This window comes from Pan troglodytes, chromosome 5 (genome assembly GCF_028858775.2).
Source record: "Pan troglodytes isolate AG18354 chromosome 5, NHGRI_mPanTro3-v2.0_pri, whole genome shotgun sequence".
Classification (NCBI taxonomy): domain Eukaryota; kingdom Metazoa; phylum Chordata; class Mammalia; order Primates; family Hominidae; genus Pan; species Pan troglodytes.
This window is the reverse complement of record NC_072403.2, coordinates 82,831,209-82,853,600: the sequence shown is the minus strand read 5'-3', so window position 1 is coordinate 82,853,600 and position 22,392 is coordinate 82,831,209. Positions and strand designations below refer to the sequence as shown.

Below are 22,392 nucleotides of genomic sequence, written 5' to 3'. Positions count from 1 at the left end.
ATCATGTTTATGGGTTAGAAAACTCAATATTGTTAAGATGTCACCAAATTAATATATAGATTCAATGCAATCTCTATCGGAATTTGCTGAAATTGACAAACTGACTCTGAAATTCATGTGGAAATAAAAAGGATCTATAACAGTCAAAACAACTTTGAAAATGAAGGATAAAGTTGGAGGAGTAATACTATCTGATTATAAGACTTATTATAAAGCTATGGTAAATCAGGATATTGTGGCATTGGTATTAAGATCACTGAACAGACCAATGGACCAGATTAGAGCATCCAGAAATAAACCCATACATATATGCATAGCTGATTTTTGAAAAAGTTGTAATGGCAGCTCAGTTGTTCCAGGACAATTAGATATAGTTGGAACAATTAGTTATCCGTATACAAAAAAAGAAAAGAACTTCAATCAGTTCCTCATACCATATATAAAAATTAACTGAAAATGGATCATAGTCTAAACATATTACCTAAAACTATAATACTTGTAGAAAGGAGGAGAAAACCCTTGTAACCTTGGATTAGGCAAATATATATATATATATTTTTTTTTCAAGCAGTTCTCATGCCTCACCCTCCTGAGTAGCTGTTGTTACAGGTGTTCCCTACCACACCTGGCTAATTTTTGTATTTTTAGTAGAGACGGGGTTTCACCATGTTGGCCAGGCTGGTCTCGAACTCCTGACCTCAAGTGATCTGCCCACCTCGACCTCCCAAAGTGTGCTGGAATTACAGGCATGAGCCACCGTGCAGAGCCACAAAAATATTTTAAGTAGAACATCAAAAGCATGATCCATAAAATAATAAACAGATGAATTGGACTTCATTAAGATTAAAACTTCTGTTTTTCAAAAGACACTGTTATAAGAATGAAAAGATGAGCCACGGAGTGGCAGAAAATATTTATACATCATATAAAAGATTTGTATGCAGAATATATAAATAACTCTCAAAAGTCAATAGTAAGAAAACCTTTTTTTTTTGAATGTGCGAAAGATTTGAACTGACTTTTTCCAAAGAAGAGATACAGATAGCAGTAAGCATATTAGTCATTAAAATAATGCAAATTAAAACTATAATGGGATACCACTATTAGTAGTATGTATTAGAATTATTGAAATTGAAGATCGATAATACCAAGTGTTGGTGAGGATGTGGAGGAACTAGACGTCTCTTACACTGCTGATGAGAATGTAAAATGGCAGAAGCACTTTGGAAAATAATCTGACAGTTTCTGAAAAAGTTAAATGTATACCTAGTTCATGATCCAGCCATTCCACTTCTATGTATTTATCTTAAAAAAAAAAAGAGAAAGAAATTCGCATAAACTTGTAAACATGTATTTAGTTTGTAGCAGCTTCATCTGTAATAGCCAAAAGCTTGAAACAACCCAAATGTCCCTCAGCAGGTGAATGTGTAAACTGTGGTATGAACTACACAATAGAATACCATCCAGCAAAATAAAGGAGGGAACTATTAATGTACATTACAAGTAGATGAATCTCTTTATAACTATGCCAAATGAAAGAAGCTATATTTACACATACACACATTCACATACACCCCACATGCTGAATTATTACATTCATACAAAATTCTAGAGGATGCAAACTAATGTATAGTTACAGAAAGGAGATGGGGTTTCCTGGTGATGGGTGATATAAAAAGGGACTGGAGAAATGGATTAAAAGCACAAGGAAATTTTTGGGGGTGCTGGGTGTGTTAATTATATTCATTGTGGTGATGGCTTCATGGCTATATACATATGTCAAAATGTGTCTAATTTTAGACTTTAAAAAGCACATTTTATTCTATATTAATATTTCAGGGATCCCAAGACAACCCTGTTTGGTGGTTTACTAGGACCTGTAGCACTCAGCATATAGTCGTTCTTAGGGCTAAGACTTATTACACTGACGTAGAAGGATACACAGGTGGATCAGTAAGGGGAAATGACATCAGGCAGGGTCCAGAGGAATCCATGTGCGGGTTTTCTGTGTTCCCTCCCTCCCTCTGAGATCACACACAGCATACCACCTCTCCAGTAGTGAAAATGTAGTCACAGGCGTACAATGATTATACCCAGGGAAACCCACTTAAGACTCAAGAGTTCAGGGTTTTTGTTCAGGGCTTGTCACATAGGCACTCTTGCCCACCAATATTTCATATTCCTGGAAGGAAAGCAGTTGTTCAGTGCCCCAGACAGATAAAATAACCTTATAAGGGTAGGAAATGTTTCAAAAGCTGTGTTCCCTGACACTAGCCAAGGGCAAGCCTTGCAAGCAGACCTTTCTAAAGATAAGGCTTTAGATAAAGTCTCAGGCTTGTTAACACTTTTCTGCAGTCACTTGTACCTCAGCTTGTTAAAAAAAAAAAAAAAGTTGTAAAAGTTAGTGTGAGTTAGCACAAGACAGTCGCAGTTCATTTATTGAAAAAATGATGAGACTATAAAAAATAGTAACTTTAGATTTGAGGCAGACCAATGCAGTGAGAACCTCATTACCTGGAACGCTTCATACCCTTAAATCCCCTCTTTGGAATTAGCCAGGAGTGTTGGTGGGTGGCTGTAATCGAGCTACTCAGGAGGCTGAGGCAGGAGAATTACTTGAACCCAGGAGGCAGAGATTGCAGTGAGCCAAGATCACACCACTGCACTCCAGCCTGGGCAACAGAGTGAGACTCTGACTCCAAAAAAAAAAAAAAAAAAAAAATCCCCTTTTTGGAACAGGGTAGGATAATAATAAGTAAAACCAGGAAGCTTGGCTAATGGGAGCTTCTAATTATTTTTACTCTTTAATATTGTGACTTTCATTTCTATTGTATTTGAAAATCTTTCCCAGGTATATCATTTTTTTCCTTTCATAAAAAATTCCTTGGTTGATGATCATTATTTAACCACTGGTTAACTGATTATGACCCAGTTCAGTTCTATAGCAAATAAAAGATAAAGCACTGCTGTTGAAATTATAATTACCTCAACAACAAGACCACCTCATGTAGTTGTGCAGGTTATACCTCGTCCAAGGCACACCCAGCTGTGAGGGTGCGTGGAGCTTAAGTCCAGCTTGTACTTTGCCAAGCTATGGGCTCCAGCATGGGGTGTGTCTGCCCGAGAAAGGGGCACCTTTTTCTAGTTTATGCTAAGATGCCTTTTGAGCTGTTCAGCATGAGCCTGGAAAAAGGTGGTGGTAGCGATTTTCTCCTACAGTGCTGCCTAATATCAGCAAGCTTTCTTGTGGGCATCTCTTTCCACTTAAAGAAATCCAGCTAGTAACTTTCAGTTGAGCGTCATGTTTAACCAGGATTCCACTGTGTGTAACAAGGACAAGCGATTCCAACAGTCTCTAGTTTGGCCCAGTTGCCCTTGAAAGGCAGGCAAATGTTTAGGGTGTGTGTTTCTTTTTATCACTCGAAGAAGCCAGGTTCAGGTCTGTATCTGGATCCCATTATTAATGTCCCCAGCCAAGAATTCTGTGTATGTATAGCAATAGAAAAGTCAGAGAAAGGATGCTCCTGTGACTTCTCTGAGTGAAGTTTTTGTTCTTCCTGAGTAATGAAGTTTCCTAAAGGGGAATTAAACTTTCTCACCTCGGAAGATAGTATTGTTTAAAGATTCAACTTTGAAACAAATAGGAAAATATCTGATAGTTGCAACTTTGCTTCAAATCAGTGATGTCCAGATATTGACAACCATTTTATTTCTCCTAAACCTTGAGCCCTAGCCCAATTTATGACCGAGTAGAGATCATGGCACAGCAGCCAGCCTAACAGATGGGGGCCATACTCTAGCAGCAGAAGGATTCTGTTTTGAAACCTTCAGCTTTTGAAATCTTATACCACTACCAGCCCTACTTCTTCTACATAGATCATTTCCTACATTCATTTCCTCCCTCTTTTTCCTAAGGAAACTTAAAACACATGTCTTTTCCCTTTTTATAGATGCGAACCACTCGCAAGGTCTCCGTCTGGCCTGTGGGCCTGGTTGGTGGGCGGCGCTACGAACGTCCGCTGGTGGAAAACGGCAAAGTTGTTGGCTGGTACACCGGCTGGAGAGCAGACAGGCCTTTTGCCATCGACATGGCAGGTGAGCGGTGTGGGTGATGACATTTGTTCCTGCTGGACTGTTCTTATGCTCCTGTTTATAACGATGCACTGGATGAAGGAAGCTTTAAAAGACAAATTTGGATAAAACCCTACATCATATCATATTCAGGAGATGAAATATTTAAACCTTCAAAATAGGCTCTTTGGTTAGATCAAGTGGAAATTGATTTGGAGGGTGATTAGAAAATGCCCTTTCTGTTCCATTTTGTCCCCTGTCTGTGCCTTTATCCCACAAGCGTCTATGTGGCAGCTACTGGGTTGGCCACTGGGGATTCAGTGGTGAGAGCTAGACCTGGCTCCTGCCTTCCAGGGGTCTGTTAGCTGGAACCTTTTGACTCCCTTCTCTAGAAGACTGATATATTAAAATATATCATGTTTATTGATAAATTTAACAATGATATAAAAATTGACAAGTCATTTTAATGCTTATTGATAGGTTTAGTGCTTGATATATTTAATACTAAAATATAAACTTAGATTTCTGATATTTCAAGAATTTATTGAGTATAACTGTCTTAAAGTTTTTATTCCCTGAACAACCAACTGAATTGAACTAGCCCTGCAGTAGGACCACACGTTCTAAAATGCTACTTTATCATAAAACAACTCATTTTCTATGGGTTATAGAAAATGATGCCTGTGATAACTGTGGAAGGATGGAGTTTGAAACATGAGGCTCAGAGGCAAAAAAAAAAAAAAAATTCAGTGACATCTATACTCTTAAAAATGAAGGCAGAAAGGCTTCAAAATTGATCTCATCAATCTTGAGCTCTGAAGCACAGCTCTGTCGGGCTGCCAGCCTGTGCTTGCCCCATCTTCTGTGCATATTTCCCAGCTGTAGTCAAGATCTCCGCGTTCAGAATTCTGATGGGATGGAGGCTGTCTTCTGAACTGGATTCATCACTTTTATTCTGACAATACTATAAATCTGAGGGAGCCAGAGGACGAAGAATACCAGGAGTCATCTGAGGGGCACAGCGCTCATGGACGGCTGTGTGGTGGGTCTTGTCACATGGCATCGTGGGAGAGGACAAATAGGAGATTTTTACTCAACATTTAACACACATCTCCACAGCACCAGCCCTCAGCCAGGCCACGTCTCAGGCCCCTGACCTCTCCACCCCTCTGTTACTCCAGCTGTTTGCTTTGGTCTTCAGTTCTTGCAGCTCCAGAACTGAGCTGGCATCTCAGCCTACGTCTCCACCTGGAGGCAGAAGGAGAGGCCTCACTCGAAAGAGGCCTGCCCTCGACCCGCTCAGAGTCCATGGCCCTGAAAACATGGGGCATAGTGTATCTTTTGAAAATCAGGCTTCTTGCTGACCAGAAGTGTACCTTAGAGCAGAAAATTTAGACAACATTAGGGAAAGTCCTTCTGCTTCTCTGGGACGTAGTTTTCTTGTGTAAAGTGAGGCAGTTGCCGGAGATGACCACCAGGGCCCTCCAGTGCAGCCCTCCTTTCCTGGCCTCCCACCTTGGAACTCTCAAGTAAGAGCCCAAGCTTGGGCTTCTAAGTGAGGATTGTGACTGCTCAAGCAGCTGCAGACAGACTTTTGCTTCAGATTTTCCCAGAGCCTTGTTTCAACACGGACTTCCCAGACATATCTCCTTAACACGTGGGATGTCTGCCCATTTCCTTGCATGGATCATGCAAGGTGAGGGCAACTTGGGTAACTCTTCCTGGATTTTAATCTAGGAACTTTATGTAGATGATCAGGTATCAAATAGACTTGTTGAATATTTGCATTGGTTCCCCTAGAATTTGGGTCACATTGATATTTCTAAAATTAAAGATGTATGTGTTTGTGCATTAGGGCTGGCCTAGCTAGGACTGCCAAATTCTGTGGGAATTCTTTTTTCCATGACAAGACCAATGTTTGGATTTTTCTAAGCATTTCAGTATATTTTCAAAGCATATTAAAAACACCCATCATAATAAGATATGAATTATTTCCTTGCTCTGTATTCATTATCATGGTTTTAAAATAGGAATAAAGTGTCTCTAAGGAGACAACTTTTGTCACACTAAATAATTTTTTTTACTTTACACATGAACTTGCTTTGCATCTTAGCTTTCAGTAAATTATTGATATTTTTGGAAGTCTTTAAGTGTAAGTAATTTGGTTGATAGGATAGTTATTCTGTTTTTGAGGCAGTTTGTTCTAATTCTAACTTAAAAATTTGTGGCTTTGTTTAGATTCCACATACAATTCATTTATTCTCTGGGAAGAGGGAAAAGACCTTTTAGGCCTTCATGTTCAATTGGTGCTTCCCACCTCATTTCCAAGTTACATGTACACACACACACACACACACACACACACACACACAATCTCTAGAAGGGGAGAAAGAGGTAGGGGACCCACATCCCAGCTGTGGCCAGGACAGTCTGAGGAGCTCTACTTTGAAAATGCTCTGTGATAGTCAAGTGAGAGCACCATATTGGAGCCTGGGTCTATCTTGCATTTGCAAAGCGGATTAAGAGCCCAAATGGAACATTTGTAGGTTTGAGCACATTCAGTAGAAGCCCCTCAGAGCCTGTCCTGTTTGTATCTCTGTGAGGTCATCACATAGCCCATCACTAGAAACTCATTTGAGTATCAAACATTGAAACTGCGATGTTTCATGTCATTCTAGTAGTTCTTACACTGTCATTTTATTGCCATGTTGAACTTGCCTGATACTGAAATTTTGCTCTCAGGTGACATGAAACATTGTTCTTGAAATAATCTTATGTTTACAACCATAATGGCAGAATTAAGATTATTTCTGTTCCATTGGAGGATATTTTTTAAAATAATGATTACTAGTTAAAAAAATTAATATGCCTGCCCACAAGATGGAAAGAAAACACTGGAGGCAGCCCCACTGGTGGTGTGCAGTTGGCTTCAAAGCTGACCAGTAGCCACATAGCTCTGCCAAGCCAGTGAGGCCCTGGGGGGTTTCTACTGTTCTGTGCCTCAGAATTCAATTCCTACTCCTCAGGAATCTGAGGATTGGCTAAAAGTGAGGAAGTCCACCAAAGGTTTTAGCTCTGTTTTGAAGGGAGGCAGTTAATTTCAAGTGACAGACTCACTTCAGCCACTTCCAGGGAGGTGTCAGTAAGAACGAGTGCTTGAAAGAACTGAGCTTAAATCAATCTTCACCCTCACCAGGAGGTGTAGATTTGTTCAAGTTGAGAACTTAAAACAGATATTTATTAGGAATTTTCGACATTGGCATGTGCCTTATTATTAATTCTAGGATGTGGCCCGTGGGACACGGTGCTCCATTAATGACAGTATATGCAGTTCCCAGTTGAGTTGCTGGCACACAGTAGGTACTTTATTCTGCTAAAAACACAACTAGGTGTACTGCAATTCGATTCTGACACCACCTGGAGTTGATGCAGACCCCACAGGTTAGAGGGCACAGTCTCCAACAAGACTGCCCTTATTTCACATGCCCCCCACGTGCTGGAGAGTCCCAGGCCACCTGCACTTCTGATCAATTGACTGCACTGGATGTTTCCCACAATCTCCTCAGGTTTGCTAATTTGCTAGAATGACTCACAGAACTCAGGAGAGTGCTGTAATTATACAAATTATCATTGTAGTCAGTGTTATAAAGAGTACAAGTCAGGACCAGCCAAATGAAGTGACACACAGGCCAGCAGAGCCAGGTGGAAGGAGTAGGCTGGGAGCATACAGGTCTTCTGTGCCTTTTCCTCATACAGGTGAAGTCTAGGAAAGCTTAGTTTTCTGGTCTGGAGTCCTGTGGACCAGGGTGTGTCGAAGCCCTTGGGATGGATGTGCTCCCACAGGGAGACTCTGTGGCAGCCTCGGATTGCATCCTGGGGACAGGCATTTAAAGTGACTGCAGGGGAGGAGCCAGGGAAAGAGACAAGGCCCAGCAAGAGGGTGTTAGGGTGGACAGTGGCGAGGTCACTGGAGAGAAGGGGTGGATGAATGATGAATTCCATTGTTGGATGTGGGAAGAGGAGGACCCTTGGTGAGTATGGGAGAAAGACCGCTGGAAGCAGAATGGTCTGAGCAAAGTTAGGTTTCTGGACGGGCATGGTGGCTGACACCTATAATCTTGGCACTTTGGGAGGCTGAGGCAGGTGAATCACCTGAGGTCAGGAGTTCAAGACCAGCCTGGCCAACATGGTGAAACCCCGTCTCTACTAAAAATACAAAAATTAGCTGGGCATGGTGGCAAACGCCTATAATCCCAGCTACTCAGGAGGCTGAGACATGAGAATCACTTGAACCCAGGAGGTGGAGGTTGCAGTGAGCCGAGATTGCGCCTCTGCACTCCAGCCTGGGTGACACAGGGAGACTGTTTCAAAAAAAAAAAAAATCAGGTTTCTAATGGAGCAGAGGGGGACAGATTTGATCTGGGAAAGGCTTGGGGAGGTTCTGTCTTGGCTGGACAGGGATTTGAAAGGATGTTGTGATGATGAGTGGCCAGGAGGTATGGGTTAGGAAGAGGAAGGGTGCAATGGCCACTGAGGTCCCCTCCAACTCGAGGGTTGTGTGATTTTGACAAGTTCTGATTCTAAGGACTGAGGTTGTGTAAGGCGGTGCACCTCGTTATACTTGTCTTCTGTCGGCAGCCAACTCCTCCTCACCTATGGCCTATCACCAGCTTTCCAGTTGGTGGTAGTTTCTATTCAATGGAGGCTTAAAAGCCCTGACTTTTGTGTCGAGTGGGTGGACAGTGGGGGTGGGGAGCATGACTAGGAGGCAGGAGGGCCAGGAGACAACTCTTTTAAGAAATGCGGCAGCAAATGAGTAGGAAAGACAGATGGTGGCAGTTTCAAGGGGTATAACAGCTTTTTCTTCTTTCTTTAATGATGGAGGGGGAGAAATTGAAGTTTTAAGAAGTGACAAGTGTTGAAAGTCCCAAAGGAGAGGAAATGAGGGGAGATCAAGACCTTAGATGAACAGGTTCACCTAGATAGAGTCACCTCTGACTCCCAGAAAAAAGGTGAGATAAGTAAGGAAGCCAAGGGCTGGGAAGGTGGAGGGGCCAGTTGTTGGAATTGACCTTCCGCCAAATGTTAATAGAGGGAGAAGTGACATTTGGCTGAATTCCACACACACTGAATGTAGCAGCCCCTTGCCTCAAGGAGTTTTGTATCTAGCAGAGAGAGAATGTCTACAAGAGCATGGCAGATATATCGTGGGGTCGAAAATGAGTACAAGTGGAATGATTGGGGGTTACATTTAAAGAGAAAACCACAGCCACTGGGGGAGTTTCGGGAAAGGTCTTGGGAAGAGGTGGCATCTGAGAGGCACCTTCCATGCTAGGCCCAGGCCAGGGTAGGGAGGAATCATGGGCAGGGTGTGTTTTTGGAACAGGTTATCCCAGGGTATGTGTAGCTCTTGGGAAGGGCAAGCTGGGGTCAGATAGTGAGGACTGAGTGCTAAGATGAGAAGTTTTTCTTCATTTCTGTGGACATTGGAGAGTCTGACATTTTTCAAGTAGGGGACTGATGTGATTAGAAATACAGTTTGAGAACCACATGTTGGCAGTGTGGGATGAATGGGGGAGGAGGGCTGGGCCTGGAGGCTCAGGCAGCCATCTGGGTAATGAGCCCGTAGGGGGCTGGGAGGTGAGAGGAGGTCTTAAATACCACAGCTATTAGGGACTTATAAAATTTTAACAGCCTTTTCAGATTATACTCATAAATCAGCAGACACTTAGATCTTTTTAACACCTTTTTCTGTTGTATGGTATGGTGATAAATGATGTATTAAATTTAAGTTTGGTTAATTTTAATTGGTGTAATTTGTATTATCCTTTGAGTCGTAATTTATGTGCAGAAAATACAGTGATGTTGGGTAATTAAAACATTCTTTTAACCAGAACACCTATTTTGTGTAAAATAGGAGTCTGCATATTAGGAAAAAAAAAAAAATCACATCACCTGACTGAAGTTTTCAAGCTCAGGATTCACTGTGGGTGTGTTGTCCCGGTGGAGGGTGTCGAGGCTGAGAGTGAGGAAGACAGTGATCACGCCTGGCTGGGCCTCCTGTATCCGTACCTGCCCTCTCCCGTGTCCACTCCACCTCGAAGCAGGAGGAATCTTTCAGGAATGCAAACCGGATTCTTGGCAGTCCCTTGCTCACAGCTCTTCAGGGGCTACTCATGCTCTTGGAATAAACAATTCCTTGTCACTGGCACCTGCCAGGCCCTGCCCGGCCCACCCCTGCCCACCTTACTATTCTTGTTCCCCTCTACTCAATCTTTGTGGGCAGAGCTCACTTCCTCCAGCACATTCTACCCTTCCCTTTGGGGCCTGCACTGATGCCCCTGCCTGGAAATGCTCCTTCCTCGTTCAGCCCTACTCATCCTTCAAATCTCAGCTTAAAGGCTGCCTTCTTGGGGAAGGTTTTGCTGACACTTCAATTAAGATAGCTCCTCCTGTGTTATAATGTGCTGTTCTCTTAGCCTCCCATAACTCTGCACCTTGTCACAGTGGTTGTACATCTCTCATTATAATTGTTGAGGCTCCGCCACCCCGACTCCCAGAATGCATCCTTCCTGTAGGCAGAAGCCGGACTATCCTGCCCTCCACTCCTTGCCCAATCCCAGCCCCAGGTTTCCCCTAGCCCCAGCCTGTGAGTGGGGCTGAATGACTGCACTATCCCAGAGCAGCTGTCCCCGCTACAAGTTTACCAGGCAAACCTTTAAAAAATTATTATAAATGATGACCATGAAACTGGAGGGGGTCGAGGGATCACTCTGGGCAGGTTGCTGAAGCCTGCTTTCTGTGGGCTCTCTGCAGGGACATGGGAATGACAGTTATTCTGGGTCTCCTTCATCTCAATGTTTGACAACAAGGAATTTTGCCTGGGTTAATTTATTTGGCAGACCTTTTCTCAGTAGATAATGCTGTGATCAGCTTCAGCCCAGCCCGGATCAGATGATCATCAAAGCCAAATGAGCAGTCAAAATTAATGACGTTTTGCTTTGCTTCATCAATATAAATACTGCAAGAAAATGGAGGGAATTGTCTTCCTGCCACTTTGGAGTCATTCGTGATTTAAGTGTGCTGTTTTCCATGCATGAATGTTTTCTATGAGAACTATAAAGTTACTGAATGTTCTCAGTAGAGTGACTTGATGTGTCATGTGGTACCTTTTAGTGCAGGATCTAGGGACCAGCTTGGGACTTTGTCCTTGGGTTGGTACAGTGTGATTGTTACCAGGAGAGGACTGCAGCTGCCAGGGGGTGGTAATTCTGTCCCAACAACTTATAGAACCACAGGGACAGGTGGCAGAGTGTTGGGGCAATAGGCAGCCTGCCACTCAGTTTTTAATCTATTTCTAGAACATGGTGCAGTCTAGAGACTTGCAGGGATTTGATGCCCACAGTACTGTGTCTGGTCCTGTCTGCATGTGCTGTGGCCAGGGCTGTGCTGGGTAGAGGTGGGCGTGTGGGGCAAGGAGCACATGTGCATCTGTGTGCTCATACTCAGGGTGCTTGCTGTGGAGCAGCTGGCAGTGGGGTCAGGTGGGGTGGACGTGGAGAGGGAGGGCTCTGCAGAGGCCTTTCAGGGCTGAAGGGGAAGTGGGGAGAGGGGTTTCCAGGCCTCTGTCCACCTCAATTCTAGCAGCTCTGCATTTACATATTGGAGATCCCCTCAAGATTTCAATGGAATAACACATTCATTCCAGGACTAAGAATTTTGAAAACCTGAAGTTTTCCTTTCTATCGGGATGTCCAGCAGACTCAATAATTATATATTGTTTGCTTAGCATTTACCAAGCATCAGGCATTTGGAAGCATTCTGTGTTCTTTCTTCATGAATCCTCACTTAGCTGTGCAAGGGATATGCTAGTTTTATTATCCCCACTTACATATAAGGAGCCCGAGGCCTAGGTATGCTAAGTGAGTTGTCTGGGATTCAGAGTCAGGTCAGTGTGTCTACAGAGATGGTCTCCAACTTACCCACCTACAGCCAAGTCACTGAGTTCTTGGTCTCTGAGCCTGCAGAACAGTTTCTTGGTTTCTTCATCTGCACAACAGGGAAAATGAAATTTTTCACAAAATCAGACATCACGTGCAAAGCAGCCAGGAGTAGAACATTGTAGACACTTGGTGAATGTCACTCTTAACCAAGAAACAAGACTGTGCCTTTGGGTTCAGCTGGCTCACACATTTATTTTGATGAATTAGGTCAGTGTTTTGTTTGATTATCACAGTGGTGAGGTCCATGCAGGTAGCTGTAGGGTGGAAGAATCACTCATCCTCGGGTCCTGCTCTGACACATACAGGCTGTGCAGCCTGAAGATCTAGGGGAATATCTGTTTCTTCCTAATACCTGTAGATTAGGGATCATTGCTTCTTCCTAATACCTGTAGATTAGGGATCATTGCACCAGCTTTCTGGGTTGTGTTGAGGTTGAAGTAAAATGAATACATACAGAAGTTCCTGCTGTTCTGTGAATATTTGAATCTGCACCCACTTGTAGCTTTGTGAGATCACTCTTAACGGTAGTATTTAAGAACATTTGAACTCCGCTGTGGGCTCATGATGAACTTCATTTCTCTTCTGGCGGGTGGACCTATGCTCATTATCATTCAATGAATTGGCTCAGCATGCAGGATGGCATGCTGAGATAAACGCTAGCCCTTACTTTAGATTAAATACCCCCAAAAGAGAGTGATCAACAGGAGAAAATCGAAGCCAAAAAAGATCATTAAAGAGTTGTTTAGGAGCAGATATGTGTTCATTGTTAAAATTTCCCAGCTGAAAATCTAAACAAACAGCACTTGAGCTTTCAGAAGAAAATGCCATTTGTAACATTGAGATTTGCAAGGCATTTGGTGCCATGTGAGTGCCGCTTGCCCCTGTAGGTGAGTCTATGTAGACCACGAGACAAGTATTCAACATGCAAATTCCTGATGGCACATAGGGAAGGATTTAAAAGAATGATTCTCATGCTTTCTAATCAAGTCACAAGGGGGCAAATGTCCTTTTTCACCACCTCGACTTTCCTAAGAGTCCCTAGGAGAGCATCTGTAGGTAATAGTTTTCATCTAGAATCTATTAAAGAGGTATTATTTATTTTACTCATGTGAATAGTTAGGATTAAGGGTTGTTGCCCTGCACTGCTAACGTGGGGGGCGGGGTGCAGACCACTTCTCTCTTTGGCATGCAGGTTGTTTGCTGTGACTACTACACATTTTTCTGCACTGGCTTCAGAAGTTAAGCCTTGCAGGCATTCTTCCTGGGCTCCCTGAGCAGCTGTAATCACCCTGACCCCAAACACTCTGCACATCAGTTCACCTCAATTTTAAATCCCTCAGGCCAACCGCTGTGGTCAGTCGGCATTGCCCTAAGCTGATGGGCCTGATTAAACCAAGAGTGGCACACACTGCCCTCCAGCCTAGGATATGGAATGTCACTTTTCTTCTCACGTTTGCCTAGCGAATTTCCAGTTACTCTTCCAGACTCATTGATGAGGCAGGAATCTCTTTTTCTGGGAAGTTTTTCCTGATTTTCCATCACACGTGGATGCTGCTTTCTACCTTTTCCCCTAGAATCCTTGGCTTATGCATTTATGAATATTTCCACAAGGTGGCGCTCATGTCAGTGTCCTCCCTGCCCCTGGCCGCCTTGCTAGCCTGGGAGTACACTAGGAGGGCGCTCGGGTCTGCCTGCATCTCCAGGCAGTCCCTGATGGTAATAGCTTGAACAAATGTTTGCTGAATTCATGAATTTTAACATGTTTTCCTTTTCTAGTGTAAGGATTATCAAAATTAAGATTTAAACCTTCTCGCTTCTGAGACAACATTGCCATTATTTAATGGTGGAGGTGTAAAGGGGGATGCCGAGCTGTATACTCCAGAGCTCTCTGAGGAGGGTCTAATTCAGCGGGTCTCTCCATGGCTTCGCATCAAAATGGCAAGGGGCTTTGAAAAAACACCCACACCTGAGCTCCACCTAGGAGCAAAGAGACCATATAGTCTCTGAGGGTGAGGCCTGGTATTTGTGTGGTTGCGGGTCTTTTTTTTTTTTTTTTTTTTTGAGTCTTGAGGTGATCTCGAAGTGCACCCAGGAGTAAGAGCGGCGGGCGAAAGTGATCAGAAGCGACTCCTATTTCCCTCCTGTGGCTCGTTATCGTCCCTCAGTGGTCACAGTCCTTTCCCAGGCCACCCCCTGTGTCCATCTCAGGTGGGATAACCTCATGACAGAGTTTGGGAACGCTCAATAGAGTCACTTCCATAGAAAATACGTCTTCCATTGCTCAAGCAAGAAGAGAATTTGAGCATAGGACAGGAATATTTTAATCATAATAACTGAAAAACACCAGCAACAATATAAATAAAAAGATTGCCTGTATTCATTGGGAATGCAAGTTTAATCTGTGTTTTGATTGTGGTGAAATATACATAACATAAAATTTACCATTTTAACCATTTTGAAGTGGACAGTTCAGTGGTATTCAATTCATTCACATTGTTGTGCAACCATAACCACTGTCCAACTCCACACCTTTTCCATCACTGAACCAAAATTCTATGCTCACTAAACAATAACTCCTGACTTGCCTCTCCCCTCAGCCCCTGGTTACCAAAATTCTACTTTCTGTCTCGATGAATTAGACTATTCTAGGTACCTCATATAAGTGGAATCATATTTGTCCCTTTTTTTTTTTTTTTTTTTTTTTTGCTTATTGAGCATAATATCTTTAAGGTTCATTCATATTATATTATGTATCAGAATTTCATTCCTTTTTAAGGCTACTAATATTCCATTGTTACGTATAGTCCACATTTCGTTTATCCATGCATACAGCCATGGACGTTTGGGTTGTTTCCACCTTTTGGCTACTGTGAATAATGTTGCTATAAACATTGGTGCACAGATATCTGTTCGAGTCCCTGCTTTAGATTCTTTTGGATGTCTAAAGTAGAACTGTTGGATCACAGGTAATTTTTTGTTTGAATTTTTTGAAGAATCACCATACTATTTTCTACAGCAGCTGCATCATTTTACACTCTTCACAGCAATGCAGGAAGGTTCCAGATTCTCCATATCCTCACTAATACTTATTTGCTTCTGTTTTGTTGTATTCGTTTTTTTAATAACAGCCACCTAATGGGGATGAAGTGGTATCTCATTCTGGTTTTGATTTGCACTTCATGTGCTTCGTGGCCATTTGTACTTCCTTCTTAGAGAAATGTCTATTCAAGTCCTTTATACATTTCTATAAAATGTTTATGTATTTATTTGACTTCACCAACAGAAATGGATTTTCTCACAGTTCTGGAGGCTGGAGGTCCAAGGTCAGGGTGTCAGCATGTGAGTTCCCTTGAGGCCTCTCCTTGCTCACAGATGGCCTTTCCTCTGCGGCATGCATTCTCCGCTCTCTCCTCTTTCTATATCAGTCATATTGGACTTTGCCCATTTTTGAATTGAGTTGTTTGGTTTATTCTTGCTGAGCTGTAGAAATTCTTTATATTTTGGGTATTAATCCTTTATCAGATATGCTATTTACAAATATTTTTCCCATTCTATGGGTTACCTTTCCCACTCTGTTAATACTGTTCTTTAATGCACTAATGCTTTAGTTTTGGAAGAAGTCTAGTTTATCTATTTGATTTATTTATTTTTATTTTTTATTTTTTGAGATGTAGTCTCGCTCTGTCCCCCAGGCTGGAGTGCAGTGGCATGATCTCGGCTCACTGCAAGCTCTACCTCCCGGGTTCACGCTGTTCTCCTGCCTCAGCCTCCTGAGTAGCTGGGACTACAGGCACCGGCCACCATGCCCAGCTAATTTTTTGTATTTTTAGTAGAGACGGGGTTTCACCATGTTAGCCAGTATGGTCTGGATCTCCTGACCTCGTGATCTGCCCGCCTTAACCTCCCAAAGTGCTGGGATTACAGGTGTGAGCCACCACACCCGGCGTACCTATTTGATCTTTTGTCGTCTGTGCTTTTGGTGTCGTATCTAAGAAGTCACTGCTGAATCCAATCTCATGAAGCTTTCCTCGTTGTCTTCTAAGAGTTTTATAGTTTGAGTTCTTTAGCTTTAGTCTGCTGTTAGAGGAAGAATAATAAACCTTCATTTATCCAGAATGGTTGAGGGTTGGGGGCAGAGTATGGTCTTTTTTATAATTAACTGTAATAAATTTTACCATTTCTACATTCCTCCATCCATTAAAAAGATCAGGATTAGAAAGTAGGAAAATATCTAAAACCATGCTGGAAAACAGAAAAGGACATCTACAATGAAGCTTCTGGGAGAAATGTGAGGCTAAGTTTGGATGGACAGACAGACAGAGGAGGGGGATCATATGAGAAGTAAGAGGATGGTGTCCTCATGGGAGCCCCTGGACACCCCTATTCTCAGAGTGCAGAGATCCAGTGGGCTGAAGGGGGCTGTGCCTCAGACACATGCCATCAAGCCCCTACACAGCTTCCTCGCATGGCAGAGAATGCCCCCACATCAGGTGGGGGTTGTGTGGTAAGCTCCTGGTTCTGCCTGACTTCTGGGCAGTTTCCTCCCATTAACATGGAGGGAAAAGCTCTATCACAGCCCACTGGTGAAGCCCCCTCTGAAGTGTTGAGTTTCCCTGAGTAACTCCCTGGTTTTTCTGTGGAAACTGCTCAAAGTGGCCACAGGTGTGCCTAAAATAAAGCCTCTCACAATTGCTAACAAAGACCAAGCCATCAATGCTGTTCAGCCTTGACTTCTGTTTGCAAATATGAGTAGATAATTAAAAAAAGTAAACCAAGACACAGGAGTCCCCACTGAAAGAGTATAGGAATCAAGAGAGGGCTTTTAAAATTTCTAGAGTTCATTCTCAGATTTTAAAAGATGTGGCATCATAAAACAAGAGCCAGCAGCTATGAGGAAAGAGTCATTGGAGAGCAAGGATTCCTGTAAATAAAAGGCATGACTGCTGGAATAACCTCATGTGAGAGGGTGACAGCATCGAGGCTCTAAGTGTCAGTGATACTGTTAGGGTTGCAATGCAGAGAAGTGGATCCCAAAGCCCTCCTGGAAGAATCCTCCAGGAATTCTTCCAAAATAGGAGCAAAAGTACAAAGAAATAGAAATGTCAGTGGAAGGAGACTTATAAATCCAGCATGTTCAGTAAGAGTTTCAGAATTAGAAAATAAATATATATGAAATATCAAGAAAGAAACAGGGCTGGTTGTGGTGGCTCACATCTGTAATCCCAGCACTTTGGAAGGCGAAGGCAGGAGAATCGTTTGAGGCCAGGAGTTTGAGACCACCAGCCTGGCCAACATGGTAAAACCCCATCTCTACTAAAAATATAAAAATTGGCTGGGCATGGTGGTGCACGCCTGTGATCCCAGTTACTCGGGAGGCTGAGGCAGGAGGATTGTTTGAACCCGGGAGGCAGAGGTTACAGTGAGCTGAGATCATCCCACTGCACTCCAGCCTGGGTGACAGAGCAAGACTCACAGAGCAAGACTCTGTTTCAAAAAAAAAAAAAAATTAGCCAGCTGTGGTGGTGCACGCTGTAATACTAGCTACCTGGGAGGCTCAGCCAGAAGGATCACTTGAGCCCAGGGGATTCGAGGCTATAGTCATGCCATTGCACTCCAGCCTGGGTGACAGAGTGAGACTCTGTCTCTAAAAATCAGAAAGAAACAGGATACAAGTTCCTTTAATACTTGAGTTTTGAGAGTGATTCCATTGCCAGGTTTGAATTTGGGCTCTGCTACTTCCTCAGAGTAAGCTTTTAAGCAAGTTACTTAGCCTTTCTGTGCCTCCATTTCTTCATTTGTAAATTATGGTAGTAATAGTATCTACCTAGTGGGGTCACTGTGAGGATTAAGCAGGTTAATACAGACAGAGCACCTAGGACAAGGCCTGGTTCACTGTGAATGTTTCCTAAAATGTAGCTGCTGTTAAGCCAACCGTCACTGCCACCACTACTCTTAGTTCTTAGAATGTACAGGTATGCGGCTGCCCCGTGAAAGCTTCACAGTTGGTCCGGTTTACCACTCCAGTCTCTCTCTCTACCTCCTCTGCCACATTGCCACCTCCATCCCCACCCCCACGCCCCGTCATCTCTTACCTGGACCAGCAGTAACCTCCTAACTAGCTCCACAGCTTCATTTCTTATCCCCAATAATATGCTCCCTGACCCGTTAGGCTCCAGGTTAAAACATTTCTGCAGCTCCCCTTGCACTTCATTTCTCCATGGCCTCCCAGGCCCTGCATGGTTGGGCATCCCCACCCCCGGGCCTCGCTCAAGTCATTTTCCTTGTGTTCTCTGTGCACTCAGCTTCAGTGGCTTGCTGTCCCATCTCACAATCCCGCCATCACGTGTACTTGTCTCTGCCTGGAAGGCTCTTTCCTTGACCCACCTGCCTCTCCCACACCATCCTTCAGAGTCCAGCTTAATCATCCTTGGTCCACCCTGGAGGGTCATATTTCTTCACATAGCACCCGCACCCTTCCTTCATAGCACTCACCACCGTGTGTGCACCTGCACTATTAGCCAACATTCCACCTCCCTGACAAGCCTGCACCTGGGCTATAATGACCCTAAGATGCAGATCATGACTGATTTTGCTTACCACCTTCTCCCCAGTCCCTGGCAGTTTGCCTGGTATGTGTGTTTTTGTTGAATGAATGAATGAATGAATAAATCCTAAGTTTAGAACAACTGTGCCAGGATTTAATAATAAAACAATCCCAAGGGTATTATTCATAGGGGGTCAGGGGGAAAACTGCTTCTCTATGAAGGAGGGAAAAATCAGACTAGCATCAGGTTTTTTTCTGTAACACTGAATGATACAGAATAATGGAGAAAGGTGTTTAGAGTTCTGAAGAAAAGAAATGGATCCTAGGATTTTTTGTACCCCGTGAAATCATTATGTCTGTGTGAGGGCAAAAGAGACATTTCAAATATTTTTCTCAAAAAAACAAACAACAACAAAAACAAAGTCACTTAAGGAAAGTGCTTTAGCCAAAGTGAATTAGAATAAGAAACTAAAAAATAGGAAGGTTGCTGTACCAGATAAAGTAGTAAGCAACAAAAGTGGCAATTTTTACGATTAAAAGTGGATAGTAACTAACATGACTGTGAAGTTTAAAGCTGTTTGTTGGAATCTGGAAATAGGAGAAGCAAAGTGAAAATGAAGTTTTCAAATAAAAACGTTGGTATATTTCAATGCCTGCTGGTGACGGAGAGGATAGGAAATGGGAGAATAGGTGCCCACTAGCAGATGTAGTCTCATTCAAAAAGGTAGGGGGTGGGGGGGGGGCAGAGAGAGGCTTTAATTCATGATGATAAGAGAAATATCAGTTCCTTAAAAGCTCCTTAAGCAGTTAAAAATATTTTAAATAAGGAATTTTAAAGGTAACCACAGTAGAATACATATAAAACAAAACCTTTTCAACAATTAGAGGAAGAAGAGAAACCAAAATGAATTCAAAAAGAAGAAAGGAAAAAAGCAAAAAAAAAAAAAAAAGTATGTAATGCACCTAAGATAAAACCAAACATGATAACCACACTAAGTGTGAAAAAAATTAAATTGCTCTAAATAAAACACAGCAGCAAAGCTATATCTCATATAAAAGACACGTAAAAATGTGATGGAGTTGGACAATAAAGAGATAAACTATAGTATCCTAAGGAAGGACAGGCAACAAAAGAGCAGGAGTGTTCACATTCGTGTTGAACAAAGCAGAAGTCAAGGACAAAAATATTGAATGAGAAGGAGAGGAACATTTTGTATTGACAGAAACTATGTATACACAAAAGTACAGCATTCATCAGCCATTGTGTATGAGTTATCAATGAGTCCAAAAACTAAAGGCAGACATAGATAAAAATAGAAAATTTGACAAAACCATAATCATAGTAGACATGTTTAACACACTTATCTAAATCTGACTGATTTAAGTAGACAAAAGGCTGTGGAAAATGGAATATATAAAAAACTTGATCTAATAATTATATATAAAACACTGTACTCAATATACACAGAATATACCTTTATTTCAAGTGTTCATGAAACATTTATAAAAATTGAAACTGTATCAGGCCATAAAACCTTTAAAAAGTGCTTGTATAGGCTCAAAGCACTACACTAGAAACTAACAAATAATAAATTACATAATAATGATAATTAAAAAGTGGAGTTAGATCTATTGACAAGTAGGTGACCAGAGGTAAACTGACAGCAGGGCTGGAGAAGCATGGATGGTTTGATCCTTGCTCAGAAGCCTGGTCCCTAGCCAGTCTCTCCCTGTGCTTCCCCATCAGCATTTGCAGGGAGGAACATAGGATTACAAAGGTCGTGGCTGGCTTATGGAAACACAAGCTGAAATTGAATCTCAGGTATCTATGCCTTTGTACCTTAGGACAGTGTGTTTTACCCACAGTTCTTTTTAAAGTGGGGAAGCGTGGACAGTCTTACAGGCAGGTGCCTTGAGCAGCTCCACCCCCGCCGCCACCACATTCATGTCAGTCTTGGCCTGAACATATCTTCAGGCTACACCAAGGTTCAAAGCCAATGTAAGGTAAGATTTGGCTGCAGGATTTTGCATGCAGAAACCATCAGCGCTGTTAGAAGCCCCTTTGAAGGAGTGAGAAGGAGAAAAACCTGTACAGAGGAGAGCGTACAGGTTACTCTAGGTACTTAAGACCAGGACTTGATGGTAAGAGAGCCTACGGGAAATGTCCAGGAAGAACCCATAGCTCTGCAGAAGAGGCAGAGGGTCGGGGGAAAACTGCCTGGCCATGGAGTGAGAGTTGGACCACCCCAATCCTGCTTCTTCTCTTTTGTGTCTTGGGTGAAAGAGTGAAATGCCTTCCAGGTTCTGATGTAAGCTCCTCCTTTGTCCCAGTGTCCAGGCCTGCACTGGTGACCTTCTCCAGCACTCTCTGTACCTGTGCTGAACACCCCTGGTGGGGCCCATCTGTCTGCTCTTACCTGGACCATCTAGTGCAGCAGACACTTTGCTGGTCTCTCTACCTCAGGTAGTTACTGTACTGCTGCCAGAGAAATTTTCCTAAAATTGACTTTTGATTACAATCTGGAGCCAAGGTTGCCGCCACAGAGTAGGGTGCAGAGTCCTGGGCACAAGCAACTTGACAGCCTTGTCACCCATCATTGCTGCTCCAGCCTAAGACTTGGCCTCACAACTCTCCCTTCCTCTACATGGATGCTTCAAAGTCCCTGTCAGATTTCAGTGTCTCCAAAGCCCTTACTCATTCTAGTCAGATAGCATTTGCTTCTCCAACTCCTGTGCTCCCAAAGCTCTGAACTTACGCCTTTTATAGCATCTGTGGCACAGCTGTGCCCATATCTGTTCTTCTAATTAAACTAGGAGTTGCCAGAGGGCAGAGACCACATTCAGTATTGTGTTACCAATACTGAAAACCAGCAGTGGGCCCCTAAAGAGCTTCTGAATGAGTGAATAATATCAAAAGGAAGATGAAAAATGAAAGATAACATCCTTTAGATTGGTGAATAAGAATGCTCTTTTTTAATGATTATGCTTAACAAAGAATGCTTACTATGTTTCCAGGTAAATATTTGTTTACATATATTCATTTAAGATTTACAATAACCGTATAAGATGATAGCTATCTGCATTTTACATTTGTGTAAACCAAGGCACAGAACAGTGAAAGTACCTTCCTGAGTCACTTTAATAGTAGATGGCAGAGTAAGGATTTGAATTCAAGCCCTCCAAGTTACAAGCCTTTACTCAACTACCGTCCTTCCCCGCCACACTATTTCATTAAAATAGGTCTTTAGGAAACTCTGAAGATTTCCAGTCAGAAACCAACATAGCTTCCATGTGAAACTAGGAGGTGATGTAATAGCTTCATTAGTGAATCCCTGAAGAGCTACCATTTAAAAAATTATTTCGCTAGGATTGGGGAATAAGTACCTTCTTCACCATGCTCTGCTATATTTTCTGGGTTGGACTAGAGTGGCTTAGTTTGACCAATTCAGTAGTACCATGGCCTCTTACCCAGGCCATGTCAAGCATGTTGACTCTGCCATGCCCAGCATATACAAGTAAACTCTGAAGGGTTTATTTCCCATCAGAGTCTTTTTGGTTCTAAACTTCAGTGTTAGTTGTGCCCACTAAAAAATAATCCATGGATATTTTCCGTATTCAGTTAATTAAACCCCTTTATATTATGTTTGGTTATTAGGATCAGATTTTCCATCCTTGCTTAGCATCCTGATTGTTTCCTTAGAAGATTCAGTTTTCTATGATGGTTTTTTCAGAGTAGAGATTTAAATGAATTGTTTATAGATTAAATAAAGAACA

The 22,392-nt window shown here is 42.6% G+C and overlaps 1 protein-coding gene across 2 annotated transcripts in view; it reads left to right on the top strand.

Moving 5' to 3' along the window:
• B3GAT2 (beta-1,3-glucuronyltransferase 2) overlaps positions 1-22,392 on the top strand; it is a 95,211-nt gene that overhangs the window by 57,906 nt on the left and 14,913 nt on the right. For both annotated transcript variants that reach the window (XM_009451516.5, NM_001037314.1), the window contains exon 2: positions 3,951-4,095. In XM_009451516.5, coding sequence (XP_009449791.1) covers positions 3,951-4,095 — 145 coding nt within the window. The remainder of the gene's footprint in view (positions 1-3,950; positions 4,096-22,392) is intronic.